The 24,649-nt window shown below is 44.6% G+C and overlaps 1 protein-coding gene across 13 annotated transcripts in view; it reads left to right on the top strand.

Moving 5' to 3' along the window:
- FBXO15 (F-box protein 15) overlaps positions 1-20,380 on the top strand; it is a 91,722-nt gene extending 71,342 nt beyond the window's left edge. For 9 of the 13 annotated variants that reach the window (XM_088798042.1, XM_088798044.1, XM_088798043.1 and 6 more), the window contains 3 exons: positions 440-582; positions 13,607-13,731; positions 19,859-20,380. In XM_088798042.1, coding sequence (XP_088654168.1) covers positions 440-582; positions 13,607-13,731; positions 19,859-20,128 — 538 coding nt within the window. In that variant the 3' untranslated portion in view covers positions 20,129-20,380. Of the gene's footprint in view, positions 1-439; positions 583-11,166; positions 11,280-13,606; positions 13,732-14,309; positions 15,314-15,346; positions 15,452-19,858 lie in introns of those variants that run through there. The other 4 variants (XM_088798047.1, XM_088798048.1, XM_088798049.1 and 1 more) reach the window with 4 other exon arrangements.
- The last annotated feature ends 4,269 nt before the right edge of the window (positions 20,381-24,649 follow it).

Here is a 24,649-nt window from a genome sequence, read left to right as displayed (position 1 = left end):
TAGTAAGGTAACAGTCAGGTTTTCCTGGCTGAACAAGACTCTGTTCGTCGGGCTTTGACCGCTCCGTCCAGACCCCTAACCGGCAGGGCTGCGGAGTTGCAGTAGCAGGTCTGGTGGTGCGTTTTCCTGCCGGGCATCCGTGTCCACCGCGGAGCAGGGTGGCCTTTGCAGACCTGCTGTCCCGGGCAGGTCTCAGACACGTGCACCGCGGGGGTCTGGTGGATACTTACTGGACTCCTGTCTTTGCCTGTTTTTATAGAAGTTGCTAGAAGGAACACGGAGCAGGGAGTTGATGGTATTGCAGATTACTGGGGCTAGTGCAGAGGGTTGGTAGGGGCTGGTGCTGTGAATGGATGTTAACTTTTGAAAGCGTGTTGTCAGTTCAAGCCCTCTATCTCTGGTGTTGACAAGTGTGTGTATGTTCTGTTTTGCCTTTCAGCCCCTACGAGCTGCCTCCTCATAGCCCCCGTTTGGATGACACCCCAGAGCATGGCCTGCACGGCTACCAACTGCATGTCGACATGCACAGCGGCGGGGTTTTCTGCCTGTGCAGTACCTTTCGCGATCTCTTTACCAAGAAAGGTGACACTTCACTGAGTTTTTGTTTTAGCACGAAATTAAAAGGCTGGAGGGGACAGGGACCAGTTTTTACATGGGAGTTAAGAACTGTCCTCCTAACTGGTCACTCACCATCCATTGGTACTGTATCCTCCCAGACCCCTGTGCACTCTGGGACTTGTGAAATCCCTCAGCCAGCTCTAAGCTCCTCAGCTCTGGCTGTCGCCTTCATCGCCCACAGTCTCTCTGCCTTCTGGATACTCTCCACTCACCTCTGCTGATGCTTTCCTTATTGTTGCGCCCCACCGTGCCCTCTCCCCCAATGTCTTCCCTTCTCTCTCCAGGGACTCTGGTGACTTTGGCCACAGGGCCAGTGCAGCACCTGTCTGTCTAGGATAAGGCTCCACAGCTCAGCCCTCTACGTTCCACAGCAGTGGGTATGGTCACCAGAGCTGAGGCAGGGACTGGAAGGGCTTCAGCCCAGGGAAAGAACGCCCTTCTCTGCTTTGTCTGATTCTTTCTCTTGACATCATTTCTCTGTATCCTATAGACTTGAGGTTTGGTGTAAAAACTTGCATAGATTCAAGTTTAAGTTCAGGGATTTTTCAGCCTGCTCCTTTTATTATGAATTTTCCCATGAATGCTGACCAGATGATTTACCAGTTGATGGGTACCTGTGTCCGTTGTTATTAGCGATTGGAAAATGGTGATTCCCTAGTTCTGTCATTCCTTCTACATCTAATAGCTAGGCTTCTTTTATAAAGGAGCATTTTCTTTTAACTATTTAGTTACCATGAAGTATAATTAGTACAGGAAAGGTCAGGTATATGCCTGATTCGTTCTCTTTATTTATAGAATAGTGAGTTAATGCTCTAGCAGTGGGGATGTTATTATGAAATCATGGATTAAAATATATGTTGATGTATTTTAGTATATTTGCAGTCATTATTCTTTACATTGCTGTTGTGATGTTCAAATTGTCCTGTCGTGGGTTGGTCATCTGTTCCTGTGACTTGACATGACTCTAGTCGTCTTTGGTGGCTTGCCTGCATTTTAGCGTGACAAAGTAGCTGGGGCTCATCTTGTCTGTTTCCTGTCTAGACCTTGGATTGGCCATTTTCCCTCGGAGCTCTGGTTCCTTTCAGTTCTTACTGCACTATGGTGTTTAGAGACCACAATCTGCATCCTCAAGACACACGTTACTTAGGTTTTCATTCCTTTTAGAGTTTTCAGTAGACAGAGCTAAGAAGTTTGTAGATTTTATAATGTGAAGAAATAAATCATGCATTTGTTTAAAGATCTTAGGGTTTTTAATTTACTTCTTTGACTATATATTTGTACTTTTTTCCCTTAGATTAAAAGTGTTTGTTCTAAACAACATCACAATATCTAATAATTTCAAAATGACAAAACCAATATTATTATTAGTAATTAATTTATTGCATACTCTCTTAGTTAAGAATTTCCTTGTGGTTCTTTCTGTGCTTATGCTATCTCATCCTAGAGATAGAAAATTAAGTTACCTAAAATAATCTTTCTCTGTGTGGTTATGCTACCACTTTGATATACAATTTGTTTGTTTCTGTTGAATTTTTTATTTTTCAGGATTGCTTTGGGTTTTTTTTTTTTTTACATTAAATTACCACATTTACATAGTTCCAAAGTTGAAAGTATAAAACAAGGTAGTTCAGAGAGGTTTACTTCTCTTCTTGTCCCTTGACCCCTATTCTTTCCCTCCCTCCAGAGGTGACCCTTTCTATTATGAGTGTTTGGCTTATTCTTTAAATGTTTCTTTTTGAATATAAAATGCTATACATCAGCGTATTCATGTTCCTCCCAGCTTTGTCATGAGGCTCACTATACTCACTTTTAAGTTCCTTGCTTTTCCCCAGTTAATAATATATTCTGAAGATTATTCTTTATAATGAGATAGATACCTTTCTCTTTCTAACAGGTATTCTGAAAATAAAACAAGTAAAGTAAAACAGACACAACAGCTATGTAGTAGTTTGTTAATGGTTTCTCTCAGTGCTTTCCAACCTTTGCTGTTACAGATAGTGGCACAATGACTAGCTCTGTTCAGAACTCACTTCATACTTTGCCAGCTTGTCTGTGGGGGGGTTATTGTCTTAGACATAGGATTGTGCCATCATTGGTCATCTGCTAGGTCCAGAGATGAATGCATATGTAATCTTGAAAGACACGAGCAAATTCCCCTTGATGAGGTTGAATCGTTTTGTATTTCCAATTAATGGGGGTGTTAGGTTAATAAAGTGTTTTATTCTGAAGTATGTTTGTTCTAGGTTTTTGTTCTGTGTTCTTACAAGTTAAGGACATTTTCTATTCCTAGATAAGTTGGATTTTTTTAAAAAAGAATTCACAAATAGTTGTTAAATGTTATCAAACATTTTGAGCAACTATTGATCTGCATAATTTTTTTTCTGTTACACTATTAATGTAGTGAATTTTATTAAAATATCTTGCACTAGTGAACATCCTAGCATCCCTCAGACAAGCTCCTCATGTCATGTGTGTGCTGACTTTTAAGCTACTGGTTTCAGTTCTTTGGTATTTAGTGTTTTTTCATTTACACTCACAGATTAGAACATCTATAGTTTTAATTTTCTTTTATCTGTTTCTGATCCAGTTGCAATCAGGTTTTCTACTTTTCACTGAATCACTTTTAGTATTTATATGATTTCCCAAGCTGTGCCCTTAATAGTGAGGAAGATGCAAGTGGGGGAACACTGTGGGCACGCACAGGTTCTTGCCGAGCGGCTGATACTTATATTAATATTGAACTTACCCTTCGTAGTTGCAGGCCTGGGAGTTGGGTCCTGCTGTCTCTCCCAGGCTGTTACTGATGAAGTGGCTGAAGCTGACAGCGGCGCTCAGCTCTCCAATTCCGTGCCGCTCACACATGGCGGCTGCCCCAGAGCTGAGAGCCAGCCACTCGGCCGCACTGTCTCTTGTGTATTTGTACTTTTCACTGTAAGTGGTTCTCTCTTTAACGTGTTGGCATCGGAAGTGTAGTCACACAGGGCCTTGTCAGCTGGCGTCTGAAGCAGCTTTAAGCCAATTTTCTGCTAATGCTGATAACCCCCCGTGGAGATTAGATGGTTGTTACAATGTGCAAGAGGCTAAGTAAAATGAAGGATGATGGGAAACTGAGATGGGGATAATTCACCTCTCATCAGTTGTTTTCACAGCAAGAAAACAAATTTTCACCATAAGAAGACTACAAGACTCAGATGTGTTTCCTCTGCATGTGGTTCTTCAATTGGGAACCAGCAGAGGGCGCTGTTGCCATCAGAGTCATTCTCACATTCTAACCAAGTACAACCACGAATGTCCTCTACGGTTTTTGAGAAACTCTCTTGTGGTACCATGCTGTATATTTAGTAAATTCCAGCTATGTCATTGCAGTTGGGCACGACAGCACTCTGCCCCTGTTTTTAAAGAACACTTGCTCTCTATCAAGGATAAACTGTTTTATCGTCTTGTCCTTAGAATCGAGTGGCTCTATCTGCTGTCATCAGTGAGAAGGAGACCTTGGCCTGACTCTAAGGAGGCCATCTGTAGGGAGTGGCAGGAAGTAAAGGGGACGAGGCCGGCTTGTTTATGTGGTTTGTTCACTAACAGACAGGGACGTGGTGCCTGCCCTCCACGGGTGGGTACAGGGAAGCCGGCTGAGCTATGTCACAGGCACATGGGATTCCTGGAGGCTTCTGAGGAAGAGCAGCCCAAGGAGAGCTGAGGGTGCCCGAAGTGTGCACGGATCAAGGGGGAGTGGTCCAGGCGAGGTAGAAGGGGTCAGGTAGCGCAGAAAGGACACAGCTCTCAATATGACATAATTTATAAACGGCCCGAATTTTAACAGCCCGATGGGCAATTCCCATCATTCCATCTTTAAATAAGAATTCTGAGGATGTACCAGTTTAGTCCACAGATTCCTTGTAGTTCTATTAAAAACTCCCAATGGAAATTTATCAAGAAACTTAACGAAGGTGAGCCTAAACTCCATTTAGAAAAATACACATATGCATATGGAATGGCTGATCAATTTTTGTTTTAAAAATTTCATTCTGAGATGGAATAATCTTTTCTATGTGTGATGTGTGTATAGACTACAGAAAAACATACAAAACCCCATGTAGCCACCACAGAGTTTAAAATATAGATCATTACTGATAACTTGGAAGTCACCTGTTTGTCCCTTCCTGCTCTCAGGTACCTTTCTTTCTGCCATTTCTGTACATTGTGTCACCACTGTTCTGTATATCATGTTAATTGTTCCCTTGCTTTTCTCTTTTTTAATTAAACTTCTTTGGATTGTGAAATGACATAGAGAAATGCATGAAACAAATTATCATAAAGCAAACACCTGTGTGATCCCCTTCGGGTCTTGATTAAATTTGGAAAAGGAATAGTAAGAGGGGACTGGTCTTATGAAATGTGGAAGACTCTATAAATGACAGTAACCAGGAAACAGTACGGCATCACTGAAGTAATAGATTCCCAGATGCATGGAGCGAAATACCTGTATGCATCTTTTGCGGTTTCACATTCTTCTGTCACATTATTCTGATAAATACTGGACTCACAGCAAAGCAATTAGAAACTACTTTAGTTAATTGTACCACGATGTATCTATATATCTGAGTACATCTTCATCATTTAGAGGATATGTATGTATTGTTAGAGTGTTGGGATAGAACGCATTGTATAGAATAAGTTACTTAAGATTAACGAAAAGATCTGTAGACTCAACTATGCAGGGACCACAAATAATCGAAGGGTTTGAGCCACGTTTACATTCAGACAGAACTCTCCTAGAGGAGCATTCGGAGTGAGTGCTGGCCAGCTGATGCTCTCTGCCTCACGGTCAGAGTATTTTCTTGGAATAAAATACCCCTTTGTTCTATTTTCTTAACTCTGTCTCGTGTTCTTTGCTACAAGGTCTTTGGGTTTTTAAAAAAATAAAATACATATTACTAAAATCAAACCAGGAGACCCAGGTTAACTGTTGGTGCGTGGGGTGAGATTCCCAAGTCACAGGGGCGGGTCGCACCCGAGCTGCCTGATGGGAGACACTCACGGGTGTCTAGCTCCCGGCAGTGCTGGCCTGGTCCACGCAGGGCCACAGCTGAGGCTCTTGGCTTCGGACTGCAGCACCGATCTGGGGGCTCGGTTCCCGGCGTGGTGACACCCACACTGCCCTTCCAGGTCCGCGCAGGTCTGCTGTGGCGTGTCAGGAGAAGCCTCAGTCCTTATTTCCTAACAGATTGTCCTAAGAGAGTCCCCACAGTACTCCCCCTCAGCCAGCCACTGGTCAGGGGACAGGACTGTCTGCCTCTGAGCCCACCTGCTAGTCACTTAAGAGGATCTGTGGCTTTTCTTCTCTCCCTGAAGGTTCCTTTGACTTGCTCCTTGGACGTTTGTTGGATTCCTCCCCCAAGAACTGGGGAGTTTTCTCTCCTTGTATTTGTGTGTATTCTGCCACTTTGACAAGTCATGGCTGCATTAAGCTCCCCTTCTGCTTGTGTCCCTGCCAGACAAGACGTTTCAGGTTTACCTGTGTGTTTTGTTATGAAAATACACGTCCCTCCCCAAATATGAAATTTCTTACTAATGAACTTTTACCAAAGATTTCTCAGTGTTTGTCATCCATCCATTCTTTTAGATGTATTTAGTAATTACTTGGCCAGATTTTAAAAATACTGCATGTGGGTTTTGATCAGATTTCTATGAAGTGTGTATACTCATTTGGAAGGAATTGGTATGTTTTTGTCTAGGGGTTTGGACTGTCTCCATTTATTTACGTTTCCTCCACGGCCTTTGGGAGAAATGTTCCTTACGTAGACCCTGTACCTTCCTCCAATCACTGATACTTCACTTTCGTGTTGCGTGGTGACTAATTCTTTCAGATTGTTTCCATTATGTTTGGTAGATTTCTTCTATGTCCTGTAGAGTTTTGCAATATGTTTTCCATTAAAATACTGATTAAATGATAAATATTCAGTGCTTACTCTGTAAGACATAAGAAATGTTGAGGGGACAAAAGGAGGTCGTGGGCCTCAGAAGCTTCTTCCTTCCTGCCCAGAACAGGGCTGTTCAAGTGATTAGCAGCACAAACTGATAAGCCAGGTCACCTTCTCTAAGAAAGTCCTTTAGAGTGTCATCGTTTTTTCCCGATATTTTTCACATACAGCGTATTATCTCATTTTTAATGTTGCGGCCCTAAAAACAGATGACTGTTTTTGTTCCCTCTGTTCCTTGATACTAATTACTTTCTGTGTTTCTAGGTCAGCATCTTCTCTCTAAGCATTTATCATAACAGGGAGCCATTAGAAACAGTACAGTCCTGTCTGGGTGGTGATTACCTAGAGAAATTAGAACAGAGAATTCCTTATGGCATCTTCATCAGTGGTGTTAGTTCATTTTTCCTGCTTCGTGCATCTGGTGACCCATGAAAACTCAGCATTACAAACCTCTGTGCACTGGCCAGGAGTTCCCAGCTAGCTATGTCCTGGGTCAGAACACATCAGGAGTAGGTGGTACTTCACGTGTAGGCAAGACAGGCTGCATGATTTGTGGGGCCCAGTGTGAAGCGCAGCCGCAGGGCTCCTTGTGAGAACATGAGTGAGAGTTTCACACTGGTGACAGCAGAGCAGTCAGCCGCCAGGCGCCTCTGCGGCTCGCAGGCTGTGCCCCTGGGGCTCGCTCTGCTGTGACATGGGACACGCAAGGAGGGGCTTCATGGTTCTGATGTCCTTCAGGTGAGCCTTTCTCATCTTTACTTGCATTTCTGGGCTCTGGCTTCTGTTTGAGATTGGACCTCAGATTTCAATTTGTTCTTTTTGGTGATTTGAATTCTTGTAATCATTCAAAAGGAAGGACATGATATTTTTATTTTGTTTAGATTTTGCTAACAGAGCACTGCTCACCTTGATGTTGTTTTTCTAACTTCTTGAATACTCAGCAGTTCTTTGGGGACAATTACAAATGCGTGTCCACTGGGGCTGTCCTTTCCAAGACTCCCCCGCCCTCTCCCGTGCCCTAGTCTCACCACATCTCCTTGGCTCTGGTCGGGTTGTGAATCATCCCTGACTTGGTCCTGTGGCCAGGCGAAGGGGATTCTGTGTTTCTGAGCCTCGCTTCTACCCCCTGAAGCACGGGGCTGACCTACGTGGGTGTGTTTCTCGGAGGAACCCTGGAAAATGCTCAGCAAGAGACGCAGGACAGGTGTTGGAGTGCACAAATAAATAACCATGTACTGCGCCCTTAAACATCTTCGGAAGGCCTAGTCTAGAAAAAATAATTTATGCTCAAAGGCATGGAAAATAGAGCTGGGTCTTGTGAAAATGCCAATCTGAACATTTAAATAAATTAATAGAAAAAGCAATTTTCAAACACGATTGAATTAATGAACAGTGAATTTTTAAAGAGTCTAAGTACATACTTTATTTTCTGTAAAATCAAGGTAGTTGTCACCAGTATCAGAAACAATACCACCAGCAAATGTAGACTTCTAGGGTCCAGTTACTATGAAAGAAGTAGACACCCTGTGGCTTGCGAGATTATAGGAGATTTTATTGGTGTCATCGCATCCACCAAGCCTGAACTGGGGACGGAAATTTCCTAAAGAATTGGAAGTTCCTTTTTTTCAGTCTCTCACCAATACAGCTCCAGTTCATTTGATGTTTGCAACTTGTATAACAAGCAAAACGGGAAGAGAGAGTTCTGATCCTTACGCTCAGAGACCACCTCTCTTTTGATATTCCATGATCTATGTCTACATATAGCTACGTAAATTTCTTGTAGCTCAGGGGTTTGGAAAACAAGAGAGGCATCTGAAGATAATTAGCTGAGAAAAAGAGAAAAGCCATGCTGTATGTGCCTTGAAGAGATTTATGTTGGACACTTCATAACATAAATATTACAAATACTCATAACAGAAATGGGGAAATATTAAAGATTTTTCTATCCAGAAGAGTCAGTGCCGATTCTGTTTGATCATCAGAGTCTATACCATCTGGTTATTAATTATTCCTCTGCAGTATCAGGTCTCTGCAACTGTAAAATGTTAATACTCTGGCAAATATTTTTGAGTTTATAGGGTCTCCCTATCTTTTTACCCAAGATTTACACCTCAGTGTCGCTACTGATGTCTGTCCCATGTATTCGTGTGTTACTGAGTTGGTCTCTCAGATGGCGATCTAGGGTTCTATCACATTCAATTTCCCCAGTGAAATTGGGTTTATCTCTTCAGTTAAACTGTGTTCTGTGTTTCCTGCTTCAGGCAGTTCTGATCTAATTTAACTCCCTCCCATCTTCTTTGTTTGCCTTAGGAAAATCAGTCAGTCATTCAATCCTCCCCACATGCTTTATTTCCCAACTTTTCTGTGTTCTCTTTATGAGGCAGCAAAATGAACTCTAATCGTAGCTGAGAAATGAGAAATGTTATTAGAATCCATTAACACACTGTAGAAGACATGACCTCTATTCCCAAAGAGTGTAGGTTGCTTGAGGAAACAGATCTAACATGCAGAAACAGTTCAATATAATTAAACGTTAAAGCGTGTGCAGTAGGGTTTAGAAAAGGACAAGATTAGTGGAGGTAGGAGGGTGAGTGCGGATCTGGGGACACAGATTTGGGGCTTGCCCCGTTACAGGTCGGGTAGGAAAGGAGCAGCCAGTGCTGTAAGCAGAAGGGCCATTGCAGGAAGGTTGACCCAGCTAGCAGCTCACCCGGCCTGAGTACCAGTTCTTCTGTAACGTATTATTTCTATATAGTTTCCAACTTAGGAAAAATCGCAAGACTAGTATAAGAACTTCCACATACGTTTTTCTGATTTTCGTTCACCCTAGATTAGTTTCGCTTGTTCTAGAACTTCATGTAAATGGGATGATGCAGTATGTGCTCTTGTTCCTGGATTCTTTCACTGTGCTCTTTTACGTCCAGACTCTTCTTTTAGCAAAACGTCTTTGTGTTTCAGCTGCCTTGTTGCAGCATTGTTAGTCATTCCTAATTGTGATGAGTAGTATTCCATTGACTGAATATGCCACAATTTGCTCACCCACTTCCCTGTTGATGGACATGAAATATGGTTTATTTTCTGTTTTGGGCTGTTATAAGTAAAGCTGCTATAGAATTGTTGTGAAAGTCTCTTCTTATGGACATATGTTTTCATTTTTCTTGGCTAAATACCTAGAACTGGAATTGTTGGGTCTTATTGTAGGTTTATGTATTAAAATTTCTTTTTTATGTATAAGGAAATTTTATGTGTAAGAAATTGAAATTTTTTTTTTTTTTTTTTTTTTTTTTTTTTTTTTTAACAATGGTTGTACCATTTACACTGCCATCATCAATGTATGAGTTCTGGTTGTCCCATATCCTGACCAACATTTGATGTGATTCATCTTTTGTTTCAGTTGATCTCCTGTGTGGTGGTAGTGGTACCTCATGGTGGTTTTGATTTTCATTTTCTGAAGATCAGTTATGTTAAGCACTTTTTCATGTGCTTACTAGTCATTTGCATACCTTCTTTTTGAAGTATCTCTTAATTCTTTTGCCTTTGTAAAAATATGAGTTGTTTATCTCTTTATTTCTGAATTGCAGATGTTCTTTATATATTGTGGGTGCCATTCCTTTGTCAGATAGATTGGGAAATATTTTTAGCCAATCTGTGGCTTACTTATTCATTTTCTTAATGATATCTTTTAATGAGCAGAAGTCTGTCATTTTGATGAAATCTAATTTATCACTTGTAAAATTTTGTGGTCATTGTTTTCTTTTTTCTATATTAAAAGCTTGTTGTACCCCAGGTTACAGAAATATTCTTTATTCCAGCTGTATTATAGTTTTAGTGTTTACATTTTAGGTCTATGATCCATCCCTAATTAATTTTTGTGTAAAGTATGAGGTAAGAGTTGAGGTTCATTTTAGTTTCCCATGTGGATAGTAAGTTTTTTTTTGTTTTGTTTTGTTTTTTTTTTTGCACCATTTGTGAGAAGACTTTGTTTTCTCATTGCATTATTTTGGTATCTTTGTCAAAAGTCAGTTGCTTGTAACAGTATTGGTTTCTTTCTGAATGCCTTTATTCTATTCTGTTGCTCTATTGATGGGTCTTTATAGCAAGTGCCATACTGTCTTGATCACTGTAGCTCTACAGTAAGCTTTGAAGTCAACTTTTTCCTTCTTTTGAAGATTGTGTGGCTGTTTTAGGTCCTTATTATTATTTCTGTATGAATTTTAGAATCATTTCGTCAAGTTTAATTATTTATTTATTTATTCTGATTATTTATAAATTACTTATTTAAATGCCTGCTGGGATTATGATTGAGATTACATTAAATCTATAGATCAATATGGGTATAGTATTGAACCTTGCAGTCCATGAACATGGTATATCTCTGCTTTCTGGTTAGACGTATACTGGCTCTTTAGATAGAATATTTTGTTGAGATAATGCTTATAAGGTGTTTAGCATACTTAGCCTGGTATATGTAATAAAATACCCTGTAATGTTAATATTTATTATTAGCTCCATTCCTCTTCACAAAGGCTTATAAAGTACTTTCTATGTGTGTCCTTATTTTCCTCAGCGTGGAGCTGACCGTGGTTGCACGGCTACTGAGTGGCTGGGCAGGGTTCACAATGAGGTCTTTGCAACTCTCCAGGCCATGCTTTAAGTGCCTGTCACTGGAAGCTAAAGGCGGTGAGCCTCGAATGGCATTTCTGCATTTTGGGGGTGGTCTTATGTATTGGTAAGTTAATGTTAGGATTTTTTCTGAATGGTTTAAGGAACACGGGACTTCACTAAGGGTACGTTTGCTCACAGCCAAGGAATCCAGGTCCCTCTTGACTTAGTTATAATTCAGGTTGGGAACGGGCAATAGTGAGTGTGGGACTCACAAGTGCAGAAATTACCAAACATTTTGGGGAGCTGTAAATGATTGCCCAGCATATTTTGCCTGCTCATTTATAGATTTTTCTCTATTGGCCATAATATGAAAGCAGAATTTCATGAGAATTTAAACCCACATTATGCACTCTCAGCATTTTAACTAATAGGTGATTGTTTTCCCTTTTCTTGTGTGTTTTCATCTGTTACAACATGGACTCAACTCAGAGAAAGGTTTGAATCGTGTCTTTGCCACTTATCAGCAGTACCACATTAGACAAGGTGCTGTCCACCTCTGTGTGCCCAGTTTTCTCCCCCGTGGGTCCAAAAACTCGCATGCCTAATGAATAGTGTTATCTAAGGTGTTCTTCTCAGTCTTTGCAGCTGCTATACAAAGTGCTTCCCACCATGCCTAGTGTACAGTAAGTACTGAAAACTGTGACCTGTTTAATTACATGTTCACACATACTTTCTGTGTGCCGGTTGTTTAAATGTGGAAAGAGCTTTACCTTTTTAAAAATCTTGTAGAAATAGTAGTTACCTTGGGGTAGTGGAAAGGGCTCTGACCTTTTAAGACACTGCAGATGTCACAGTAGTTGTTCTAAGGGGCATATCTGGTAATGACAGAATAACAGCAGCCCCTGCTTCCTGCCGAGATTCGTGCTCATTAGCTCAGACAGTTGCTGTTGAGATGTTATTGGCTGTTGTACTTTGGGGCCCGATTTTTGCAGTGTCCTCAGGACAAGCCACATGGACAATGAAATGTCGGTTTTCTGGCTGGCACCGTCCAGCTGCCAGCACGCATGCCGGCCTGGGCCGTGGCCAGTCGGAGGCCTCTTGCTTTTGCACATGGCTGTGCAGTAATACGGAGCCGCATCTGGTCCACTCAGATTGTCATTACTGCGCCCCCTCGGAGCCCTCCCTCTTCCCGCGGAACCAGAGCGCTGTTGCCGGGGAGGGTCAGTGTCGTTTGGCATTCACTCCTGCACCGACGGGGAGGAGCGAAGCTTCACAGTTCCTGCTAATTGCTCGGCAGCCTCTGTCCTTGGAATAAAAGCGAGCCTGGGCAATGGCTGTGTGTCGCAGAGGCTGAGAGCGCCCTCCTGCAGGGCCCCAAGCGCTTGCTCTCTGATGGGGGCTGTCACTTACAGTGCCTTGTGTTACAGAACAGGCCGCTGGCTCCGGCTGGTGGAGCCCTGGTTTGAATCTTCTGGCTACACTTAAGTGAGAACTCCATATAGAATTTCTAGAATAGAGCTTTGGCTGCCACAGCAGCTTAGCTTTGGTTTTACTTTGTCCCGTGAAATAACCAACCTAGGGTCAAAACACATTTGCTCTTCTCTGTCCTTCTTCCGTCTGCGTTGCCCCATGACTTACATCTTACCTTTGTTCAGGTGTCTCTCTGAGGAGGTCTTTGATACAAGCGAAGGTGCTGCTGGTCGCTTTCCGGGATGTGTGCGCATGGTTGTGTGATGTGTAGCTGGACGGAAGTCGCCCCATCACAAGAGGCCTGACAGGCGGGTGTGCCTGGGCTGTGCTGGGCCCTGCGTGGCGAGGTTGCTCTGAGCTGCACGCTGGTCAGAATGGCAGGGGGCAGGGCCTCTGCCCTCAAGCTGTTGGTGAGCACGTGCGAGGAGTCGGACTCATTTATAAGCGTGGGCAGCGATGTTTCCTGTATGTGCGCCCGTGCTGACCTCCCAGACCCCTCCTTTTTCCGACATCTCTCTCCTTGCTCCTTCACATTCAGTGTCCTTCCTGGCCCATTTCCTGGGGTCTGCTTTCTTAGGTTCCCCAGTTCTGGCTTTCCACTTGTCACTGCTGTTAGCTCAACACATCAGCAGAACCTTTGCCTCCTTAGCTGCTCTACCAGTGACAGGGTGGGTGGGAGTCCAGGTTCCTGCCGTCCTCTCCCCGACTCACCTTTGGGATCACTTTTCCAGAGCTCCCCCTCATTTCTCTGTCTCTGGGGTGCAGGCGCGTGGCCCTGCCCTCAAGCTAGACGCCGGTTAGCTCTGGCAGTGTCCCCCTCCGTCAGTGACTCGGCCTTGCAGATGAGCCATCCTTTATGGAGCGGCAAACCTGAAGAGGCTCAGCTTGTCCTGCGTTGGTTATAGTAATTGAAACCTGTTAAATCTTTTCAGGACATATTGAAAATGGATATGCGAAGCTCATTGTGATCCATTTTAAAAATAACACAGAACACCTTCCTCTTGTTGGAAAAGTTGGCCTCTCCTGGAGAACTGATGTTTTTGATGGCTGTATAAAGGTAACTTGTTGTTTTCTTTTCTTAAAGTAACCTGGTTTTTGTAGAATAAAAATGTCTGTCGATATACGTGTGTGATGCAGCTTTTAAAGTCCTGGATTTCCTGTGCTGGCGTCTGGAGGGGTATGTGTGTCGCAGCCATTGGCAGTCAGGTGATTCGTCCATCAGATGCTTCCTGAGGACCTTCTGTTTTCTGTGGAGAGTGGCAGAGGCAGCGGCGTGCAGCAGCGGGCTGGGCGGCGTTGGCGGCACCGGCACTGCACACCTCGGGGCCCCTCCGTCTGTTTGTTTTGTGGCTTAGACCAGGCAAAGAAGCATTTGCTCAAAATGTCTTAATTACTTACCCACCAATTTAAAACTTATTGCAGTTATGACTTCCAGGACACAGTTATTTCCTTGAACAGTTAAACCAGTTTATACCCCTATCAAAAATTAGCCTGTGGATGGAAGAGTTGGTTTAGTGGTTGGGAATTGGTGGGGGGCGGGGAGGAAGAGGGAGAGGACGGGGGATGTTGTGACATGGTTTCATTTTCTTCTGGGATTTTGTGCTCACGGCTGCCCCTGGTTCGGTTACTCCCCAGCTTTATTTTGTGGGATGAATAGGATCTTCATATTCAGGGGGACCCGTGTCCTGTGAACGCAGGACCCTCCAGTGACGTGGCTTTTCTTTACCACACGGGTCTGCACCCTTGTCAGAACCATCAGTTATAAGGACTGAGGCCACAGCCAGTGAGACCACTGAGCGTTAGAAGGACTTCCCTGTCACCAAGGACACTTGACGCTTGAATAGCGCTGAATCCCACGCAGCTGGAAATCCACGTGGAACTTGAGACTCCCCCCAAACTTAATTCCTCATAGGCTGCTGGTGGCTGGAAGCCTTACGGATCACAGGACGGCCAGTTACCATGTATCTTGTATGTTACACGTGTCTTATACTGCGTTCTTACGATAAAGTAAGCTAGACAGAAGAAAATGTTATGAAGAACATCTAAAGGAAAGTACATCTACAGTATTTATTGGAGACAACCCACGTGTAGGTGGACGTGTGCGGTCCCAGCCCGGCTGTTCAGGTCAGCTGTGTCACCCTCTGGCCACTTGCTGGTTGGTATAATGAGATATTTTGTTCTGTTTGCGTGTAAGCAACTATTTAAATTTTGGTAAAGATTATGTTTGTTGTACACAAAAGAATGTTCAAGACCACAGACCTGACCTTTCAAAAATGGATTTAGATGGGTCTTATAAAAATCTGCACTGACATGGAACACTGAAATAAAAATAGACTGTGAGGGTCAGCATAATTAAAAAAATCATTGTTCTGTCTTTTCTGGTAGTTGAGAGCAGGAAGAGAGCTGTTCCTTAGTTCTCAAAGGGAAATGTAGTAATTATACCGGGAAACAAAGCTTCGTTCTGGCTCCAATCATTAAAAACACAGTCCCCGGTGGGCGGATATGTAGGGCAGACTGAGCCACAGAATGGGCCAAAGCTCAGTAGAGTTTAGCAGCAAAATGCAGTGACAGATTTCTTCCAGCAGCTCTCAGAGACGGTAGCTGAGGGTAGGGCTTCACGAACTCCAGAGTGGTCCTGTATGGTGCTGAGCCAGTGTGACTCACGCTTGCAGGTTTCTACCAGAACGGCTGGATCTAAACCCAGGATTTCGAGTCATGAAACGCGGGAATGGACTGCGTGTCCCCTGGACAGTGTTCCCTAGAAACCCTTCTCTCAGGTGGGCTTTGGGTGGAGGTGAGAGTTGCTGCAGAGTGCGTGCCCTCTCCCTGGGCCCTGGCCGGTTTGCATTGTGCTGCCGGTAATTTTGGGTTCAGTATTAAGACTGAAATGTCTTTTGAGTTCCCAGAGAACCGAAGTCAGGCCGGGGTGCCGTGTCCCTAATCTTTGCCCTGCAGTCAGGAGTTTACCTGACCCTCCCCCTCCCCGCCCTGCCCCGACGTGCATGGAAACTAAACTGTACTAAGAATCAGTTTCAAGGAGTTAAAAACTCTTTATAAGCAAGGGCACATGATAGAACAAGTTTCCTAGGAACATATAATTATTAAAAACCAACCAACAAAGAACCCTGCTTCTCCTGGAAATTGTAGAACCACCTCCCAAAAGGAGTCTCCTAGTGACTGTCTCATACAATGCTTATCAGAGCCCAGATCAGTGAGAAAGTGCGTCATCCAAACCTGTGATTCTGGTCACAAGGACAGACGGCGAGGGTGACATGTATGATGATGACAGATGGATGGCTGCCTGCCACATCACGTTGTCTGAAGTGAAACGAGGTCAGGAAGGCGTCTCTGAGGTACCCCTGGCTTACTGTTCCCAGGAGAGGCTTCGTCAGAGGAGCCCAGACGGTGGGGGGCCCCAGCCAATGCTCCCTGGCACAGAGGTCATTCAGATAGGATGTAGCTATGGCTTCAGCGCCTGGAGTCTTAACTTCAACAGCTCATAATTTTATATGGGAGATTATTCAACACAAAAAAATCACATGATAAGTAAATCCTTTTTACCTGTTCCTTAAGCCAGGTTATGATATCAGATACACGTAGAGATGCTTACAGGCTGATGTGTTAGTAGTGGACCCATGCAGTCGCCCTGTGACTGGTTACCGCTCTATTTCACTGTTGTTCGGAACAGCCAAGCTCCCTTCAGTCTCCAGTTTAATTCAAAATAAAATGCTCTTCTGGTCTGTCTGCTCTCAGCTCCTATCACAAGTGCTGATTGGTGGAGATTCTTTTGTTAGGCTCCTATGTGGAGCTTGGCCTCAGCTTTAATTTGAGCTGGGTGTTTCAGTACATCCAACTCCGGTTCGCTTTCTGCTACATGAGTGGAGTTCAGTAGAACCGCCAATGGGTGTGTCACAGGGTCAGCTTGTTGCTGTGGTGGTGCCCCTCCCCCCAGAAGAAAGCTGCTTTGGCCAATTTGCCGATGAGTACTGCCACGGAATGGGTGATAACAGGTGATGGTGCCTGTAAAATCCACACCTTTAAAGGAATATGGTGTTCCCGTGGGTGCCAGCACTGCGTTCTTCCCAGACGCTGAAGAACGTCAAAATTCAAGAGTTTTGAATCTGGCAGAGTTCACTGGTGAGTGGGGTGCAGGTGAGAAAAACCGACTTACTACTTCAGGGACAAGAGTTCTGCTTCCTGCTTGGGGCTGTGCATTCTAGAAGGTCTCGCCCAGGGAGACTGATGTAGGAAAGCATATTGGAAGCAGCTCTCTCGAGGAAAAGGAGGAGAGAGTGTGGCGGAAGGTTTGTGGGCAGTTGTAAAGCACACCCCCTGCCTTCCTCCCCTGTCCCCCAAGGACAGAAATGATTTGCTATGAAAAAGCAACAACATGGAAAAGGAGACAGCTCAGGATGAGGAGGAAGGAGCGCGGTCCGGAAGAAAGGAGGAGATGGCCTCTGGCCTGTGCCACGGGATTGGGTGCCTGCTGAGGCTGGAGGCAGGTGGATAAGCCCAGGAGAGGTCATCCACCCACCCGATGCATTGTGCTTCTGGTGCCAGCTCCCAGGCTGCCACTCCTGGCTGTGACACGGCTCCCTGCTGTGCGGAGAGAGGGAGGGGTGGCAAGAGGGGAGCTGGGCAGGCTGGGGCGGCTCATGCAGGGCCTAAGCACCATGGTAACGGACTTGGATTTGGGTGTCAGTGTCTGTGGGAGGTTATTAAAGGGGTTCGTGTGCCTTGCCGTTTTCTAGGCTAGGAAGGAAGTGGATGATGCCAGACTTTAGAACTGGAGGACTTTTGGAGACGGTCGGCTCACACCTCTATCGGGCAGCTGAGGGGGCTGAAAGCGGAGACACTAAGTCATTGGCTGCAGGGCATGCGGCTAATGAGTGTATCCATCCTGGTCTAGGAGTGTGTGCCCCTTGGCGAGTCCTTCCTGGTTCCTTCTTCTCTACCTTCCTCTGAAATGTTGATCCTGATTCTGAACACCATCTCTGTCCTGGTGGGTTTTGGTGAGATTTTAATAAGAAAACCAAGAGACCATTATACCAGTGTTAGGTGAAGGGTGAGGGGGTAGAGCAAGGCTTGGCTTCTCATCACCTGCTGTGTTATCTGGGAGTTGTAATGGCCACACGACAGCCTCCCTCAAACGGCTCTTCTGAGAGCTGCTGCTTCCGGAAGGGCTCCGGCCGCCTGAGCAGTGACAGAGACATCTCCCCACTCTCAGGATCGGCTTCCATTCCCTGTTCTCAGCCCCCGAAGCTGCAGTGTGGAGGGGCCCTTCTCCTCCATCTGTGAGCTGTGGTCCCTATTGTGTGAGCTGTGGTCCCTGTTGTATAGGAGAGGATGGAGAGGACTGTCGTGGGGCCGCCCTGCTCTGCTCCAGGACCTGGCGCGGCATCAGCAGTGAGGTCCAGGCCCCTGGGTCATCCCCACCTGACGGGGGCGGAGGAGCTTTCTGCTCCCATCTGCGCTCTCTGATGTCAGGGGTTAGGGAAGGTTCACGGGGCTGGTCTTCACTCTGGTCTCCTCCGGAGCTGGAACCAGGTCACGTCTATCACTTAGTAAACGTCTCATGTTTTTCAACTCTTGGAATGTTTGTGTTCCTTAAATTTCTCTAAGATGCACATTTTTTGAGTCAAGACCTTTTGACCTGGTCGTATGCAGGTCCAAATGGTCAGTACTTTCATCCACAGTTAATAGTGTATAGACCTCTGAATGTACATTCATACCGATATCTATAGTATTTCTCAATATCTTTAATTATGCTGATGTCTATGCTCAGTTTATGCTGGTCTGTAAGAGAAAGTGTTGTCATTAATAAAACACTAATATTGGGCACAAGTCACGGCAGATAATAAGCCATATCTGGAAAACTAAGTGTTAGTAGATTTTAGCCTTGTTGTTACCGCCTAGTTTCTTGAGAACTAAATAAAATAGTGTAAGTAACCTGCTTGGATTCATGTCTGGTACATAGGACGTGTTAGAAGATCCAGCTCACATTGTGCACGCGTGTGCATAGCGGTTATTCCACAACAGCCGAAAGGTGGGAGCAACCTGGGTGTCCATCAGCGGATGGCTACACAGTGTAGCCTCTCCACACAGTGGAATATTATTCAGCCTTAAAAAGGAAGGATGTTCTGACACCTGCTACAGCATGGATGGACCCTGAGGACATTATGTTAAGTGACATAAGCCAGGCACAGAATGACAAATGCTGTAGGATCCACTTAGGAGGTACCTGGAGTCCTCAGTTTCACAGAGACAGGAAGTAAAAGGGTGGTTGCCAGGGGCTGGAGGAGGGGGTGGGGGATTGTCATTTCCTGGGTCAAGAGTTGCAGTTTTGCAAGATGAAAAGAATTCTGAGATGGACGGCGGTGATGGTAGCACAACCATGTGAAAGTACTTAACGCCACTGAACTGGACACTTGGAAATGGTTAAGATGGTAAATTTTATGTCATATGTATTTTACCATAACCAAAAATAAAATTTAAAATATAGCTCCTTAATAATATTAGTGAGTATCAGTGTCTCCCATCTGTCTCTTCCCCGAGTCCAGTCCCCACAGTGGTGTCTGTCCACCTGCATCTTAGATTCAGCGTGTCTGAACCTGACCCCTTCTCCCCACATCCTCCTCTTCTGTAATGGGAGCGAGGAGGAGATAGAGCCCCGACTCCCTTCCTCTCACCTCCAGATACCAGCTTCTGCTCAGTTTGTCTTGCAAGTGGCTCTTCCATCTCTTCTTTCCTGTGAGTTACTAGCACTGAAAATTGACATCTCTTCACTGCTATGACAATAACCGGTAGCCACGCCACTATTCTCCCTGCTCCCACCCGTGGTATTGTGGTCATTCCTTTACCCAACATGCCTTTATTGGTACCGGCCACTGCAAGCGAGTGGCAGAGGCGCCGTGATGGACAGAGCTGACCTGACCGGCCCTCACGACTCCCCCTCCCTGCCCAGCGCGCTGAGTCATTTCTAGCAAATGTGCCACGTTCCCTCACGCTCTTTGCATATGCTCTTTCCTCTTGCTGTTTTATTCTTTTTTCCGTCCTGTCACTTAACTCTTATCCTCATGACAGGCTTCACTTGCACATTTCTCGATTTATTAACTAGACCTGGAAGCCAGGTCTAAGTGGGCGTTTTATCCTTACACTTACGCATGTTTGTGCTTGCTTTGTAGAGTTGTTCTATAGTGGACATGACTCTTTTGGACGAATACGGGCACCCCTTTTGGTGTTTCAGTTCCCCGGTTTGCATGAGGCCTTCTCCCAGGCCTTCGGATGGTCCTCATTTCTGGGGACAGACGTACCATGTTGACTACGCGGACTCGGCCGGAAGACTGCACATGGAGCTGGTGTGGATCACGGAGACGGAAGAGCACTTCATTGTGAGCCTGGTGCTCTACCTCAGTGTGGCGAAGATCAACCACTGGTTTGGGACGCAGTACTAAGTGTCGGCAGAGCGGGCACATTGCGTTGCTGGCTATTGGTTTATTTTGGACTAACCAGGTCTGTTCTTGGTGTTGGAAGTTACAATAAAGCAGTCGTCCATTTGATGCCTTCTTATTTCACAATAGAAATGATGATTCCTGGGTCATTTTAAAGTTAATGTTTAGAGGATTAAGTTAAATTTTAAATACATGGAAATAACACATTCCGATGAAAAGTTATATAAAATAAAAAGGAAAAAGATATTTACTTCTCTTCTGCCCTGACAAGGTATTCTACTTAAGCATGCAATCACTGTATATGTGAATATGTGTGTGTGTGTGTGTGTGTGTGTGTGTGTGTGTGGATGTGTGTGGTGTAGACACGTTTTTTTTCTTTATTGGTTAGAACCCCAAATGAGAATATATTTAAATACAACTTCATGGTATTTACTAGTATTTAATAAAACAAAGGAAAACAAATAGCCTATTGCACAAGGAAAGATGTATCTGAAATCATCAGGAGAAATGTTGCTGCTTAAAAGAGCGAAGCGTGATAGAAATGCAGTTAAGACACGCAATCCTGTAAGTGAGGACAGATAGATGAGTGAGCGTGATCGCTTCCTCTGCAGAAATGTTTTCAGAGAATTGACAGATGCTTGCGGTTCACACAGAGGTAACATCCTGTATCTGAGCATATGCTTTTTAGGGATTTGGTTCTAAATTTGTTTTTGATTATACTGATTCTTTTTTGATTATATTTTATCTTCCACTTATAGTTATTCTCAGAAGTGATTTTTGAAATGCCATATTGCTCCCTCTTGGGGCACCCATACTTAGATGTCCCTCTTCTTTGTTTCTCATTCGTCTCCCAGCAAATGATCTGATCAGTTTTCTCTTTTGAGGTGTGTGTGTGGTATGAGTGTAGAATAAAGAGCTTGAAGACAGCAGTCAAAGATTTGGGACAGATGTTAGGTCCTTGGCCAAAGAACTGTTGAAAAGATTCCTGCTACTGGCACCCTCCCGACTTCCTAGGCCTGGGGCAGAGCCCTTGGGAAGGAGAGCACAGGTGATCATAATGCAGTATTTTCATTGTGTCACCAAAGGGGCGTAGAGCACCTGGCCCACCTGGGTGAGAGTCAGAAGATGGAGAGGCAGTGGCTTGAGCAGTGAGCCACGATGGAAGAGGACAAGATTCAGGAGGCGCTTGGCAGAAGTCACTTGTCACCTGCAGGACTGAATTGGTAAGCAACCACAAAACAATGTGTGGTGACTCCTTGAACTCAGTGGGTTAACTTGTGGGGGACTAGATGGCCTGAAAATATTGGAAGCAAGGTAGAGCCAGAGAAAGAGTGCTAGTCTCTTTACCCCCAGTTTAATGATATTTGGATGGAATGGGAAGCATCGTACTTCTGGGATGGCGATACACGGGGAAACTCCTGGGGCAGGGCTCAGTGTCACAACACTTGTCCATACTGAATTCAATGTGTGCTTAGCATCTGTCTTCCCGCCGGACTGAGCGTCGTGTGAGCAGGTGTGTGATGTCTTGTTTACTGTTCTGTCTCCAGCACGTAACAGGATGCCAGGCTCATAATCCATACACAGTCGTTATTTCGAAATCAGTGGAAACTGCTATAAGGAATATTCCAGCTGCTGTGGGAGGATGAAGGAGGTGGGATAATTCTGACTTGCTGCCTGTGGGAGCCCCTTCATAGCTGAGTTGACTCTGAAGGACAGGGTTTCGGGCAGTGCCGGAGGAGGGCTGAGTGAAGCAGAGGAGGGGCATTCATAGTCCTGGCATTTGTCTTTTCCTAGAGCTGGAAGACACACTCTGCCTCCACTTGCCCTTTCAAGGTCTGAGATAATGTTCAGCCTTTAAAAGCTGTTTCTTATATTGGCTTCCATATTTTAAATAGAAATGTGGCTGCTTCTGGACTTACCAGTGTTAGACATCTGCTGACTCACGTTAGATAAGCTCTGTGACACCAGCCACCTTCCCTCTTCCATCACACCAAGTTATTCCTGCAGTTTTAGATAAGTTGTCATGATTTGCTGTAACTGTGATACTGCTCCCTGCAGGGTCACATAGAGCACTGTGATGCTGCTTTCTTTTACAACTTTTTATTTTTCTTGGATGAGTAATTGTCTTTCCTTTTCACTTGCATGGTTTTCAAGGAACCTGAAATTGTCCTTAAAGTTCTGTTCAATCTTTCATGTGTTGGTTAATATTTTTTCCCCTAAATGCTTAAACATACTAAATAATGTATGAATTCTACTTTTTGTCCCTCCCAGACTATTTCATTCCCGGAGTTCTGCCTCTGTTTGCTTTACTATAAACATCTTCTCTGTAGCCCTGCTGGACAGTTGTTACCCTGGGGACTTTCCCATTTGAATCGTCTGTCTTCTGGAATCTGGTCTCTCTCTTTCTCAATTTATATCCTTTTTGTTCAGTGGCACACGTTCTCTTGCAGAGTCTAAGATAAGTGAGGTGGGAGATACATTTTGGATCCATGAATTTCTGAAAATGTCTGGTGGATAATTTAATTGGGTACAAATCGTAGGATGAAGATATTTTCTCTTAGAACTTTGAAGACTTTTTTTTATATTTATCCCGCTGTTGATGTGTATAATGCCAGTTTGGTGGTTCTTTGGTATTTGATCTGGTCTCTTTCTGTTCTCTTTCTGGAAGCTTTTAGAATTACTATTCTTTCTTGATATTTGGAAAATGATGTGCATTGAAGTAGGTCTTTTTCATTTGTTATAGGTCATTTTAATCTAAAAACTTGAGTACTTCAGTTTTGGATTAAAAAAATATGTCAGTATTTTCTGTTGTCTTTTCTGTAACTTTTATTAATCAATTGTCATTCCTTCTGAATTGATAATCTCAAATGTCTTATCTCTTTTGTCTTCCATCTTTTAGTCTTTTGTTCAGCTTTCTGGAATATTGCCTCAATTTTGTGTTTCAACTCTTGCATTGAATTTTATTTGTTTTGATGATCAGGTTTTTACTTTATTAGAATTCTTTTTATGTTTCTAGTTTCTTATAACACATTTGGTAGCTATTTGAGAAATGCAATATTTTCTTGAAAGCCAGGTTTGGTAAACTTTTAAGGGCCTGATAATAGTTCCAGCTTCGTGAGACATACAGTGTCCTTCGCGTCCACTCAGCTGTGCCATCACAGCATGCAGTCAGCTATAGATAGTACACAAGCAAGTGGGCCTGGTCGTGTTCCAAAAACCTTGATTTTCTAAATCAGGCAGCGGGCTGAATGTGGCCTTCAGGTTGTAGTTTGCGACCCTGCACAAGATCTCTGAGGTTACTAGTTTTCATTTTCCAAAAACTTTTCGTCTTCACCATTTGGCAAAACTGTAACAGTAAATTTAGGCAAGAATCATCAATGGATGCTGAAATTGGTGGGTGAAGCAATGACGAGAAGGTATTGACATAGAACCTCAGAGTATCTTGCCACAAAGTCCAGTTTACAAAGGAAAAAAGAGTAAGTTCATGGTAGAGAACCAGGAAAGAGAACGTGAACAAGTCTCCGTTGCCCCCTCACCCCCATGCCTCTCCTCTCTTCCGTGCTGACTACACTGTGCTTGGATGCGCTGCCAGGGCCCCAGCACTTCCTGCCTCGGTGCCCCCACGCCTGCAGTGCAGCCTCCTCCCCTCTGCCCAGAAACAAACCTCACGGTAGGCCACCATTGATAAGATTTAAAGATGCTTTTGATGCCAGGACACAACATGCTGACACTCGGAAGATGACAGGCAGTTCAGAGGAGAGAACACTCCCAGGCAGGGCCATGCAGGGGGCTGTACCCCAAAGGCAAGGCAGAAGGCGTAACAGCACGCTGGCGCTGTAGGGGGCGTCTCTGGTGTGGCCAGCAGCTGGGGTCAGCTAGGTTTCCAAAGCTCCCTGTGGACTGGACAATTTGAATAATTCCTGGGGCTCCTGGCATAGGAACTGTCTGTCTCTGGTTGGTGGTGCCTGGGCCCAGGCCCGTTGGAGCAGGCGCAGAGGGACCCTGGAGGGTGCGAGCCCGCTGAGGGCGGTGGATGGGGGTGGGCTTCATTAACAGCTCAAGACTGGCGCAAGACAGCATCTACAGATGCGCAAACTCGCCACATTACAGCCACTCCTCTGCAGGGGTGTCCTTCCACCCTCCCAGGCGCTGCCCCTCTCACACCAGGCTGCCCCCAGGAGCCCTCGCCCCACCTCACTGCTGGTTGTGGGGATCAACAGTGAGGGCAGGGAGACACCTCAAGGATGAAAATACTGCTATTATATTACTTCTGTGTGTCATAAGTGACACCCAATAACCCTTTTTTGGGGGCTGGCTATGTTAGTTGTTTGTATTGAAATTAAGTTGTCAGACACTTGAAATAAAGGCATTTGCTAATCACACTCCTTTGTCTGAGAGGAAGCCTTTTGTCTGCAAAGTGAGAGGGTGATTATGCTGGGGCATCTTAACTGCATCCAGAGGAGCAGAAGCAGGGATGCTCAGTCAATTCGAGTACCAGGTGCAAACTCTTAATTATGCAGTTGG

This window comes from Rhinolophus sinicus, chromosome 4 (genome assembly GCF_057876585.1).
Source record: "Rhinolophus sinicus isolate RSI-liver-muscle chromosome 4, RSI-T2T, whole genome shotgun sequence".
In the NCBI taxonomy this organism is placed as follows: domain Eukaryota; kingdom Metazoa; phylum Chordata; class Mammalia; order Chiroptera; family Rhinolophidae; genus Rhinolophus; species Rhinolophus sinicus.
The sequence above is the reverse complement of the archived record's forward strand: the minus strand, read 5'-3'. Positions and strand labels throughout refer to the sequence as shown.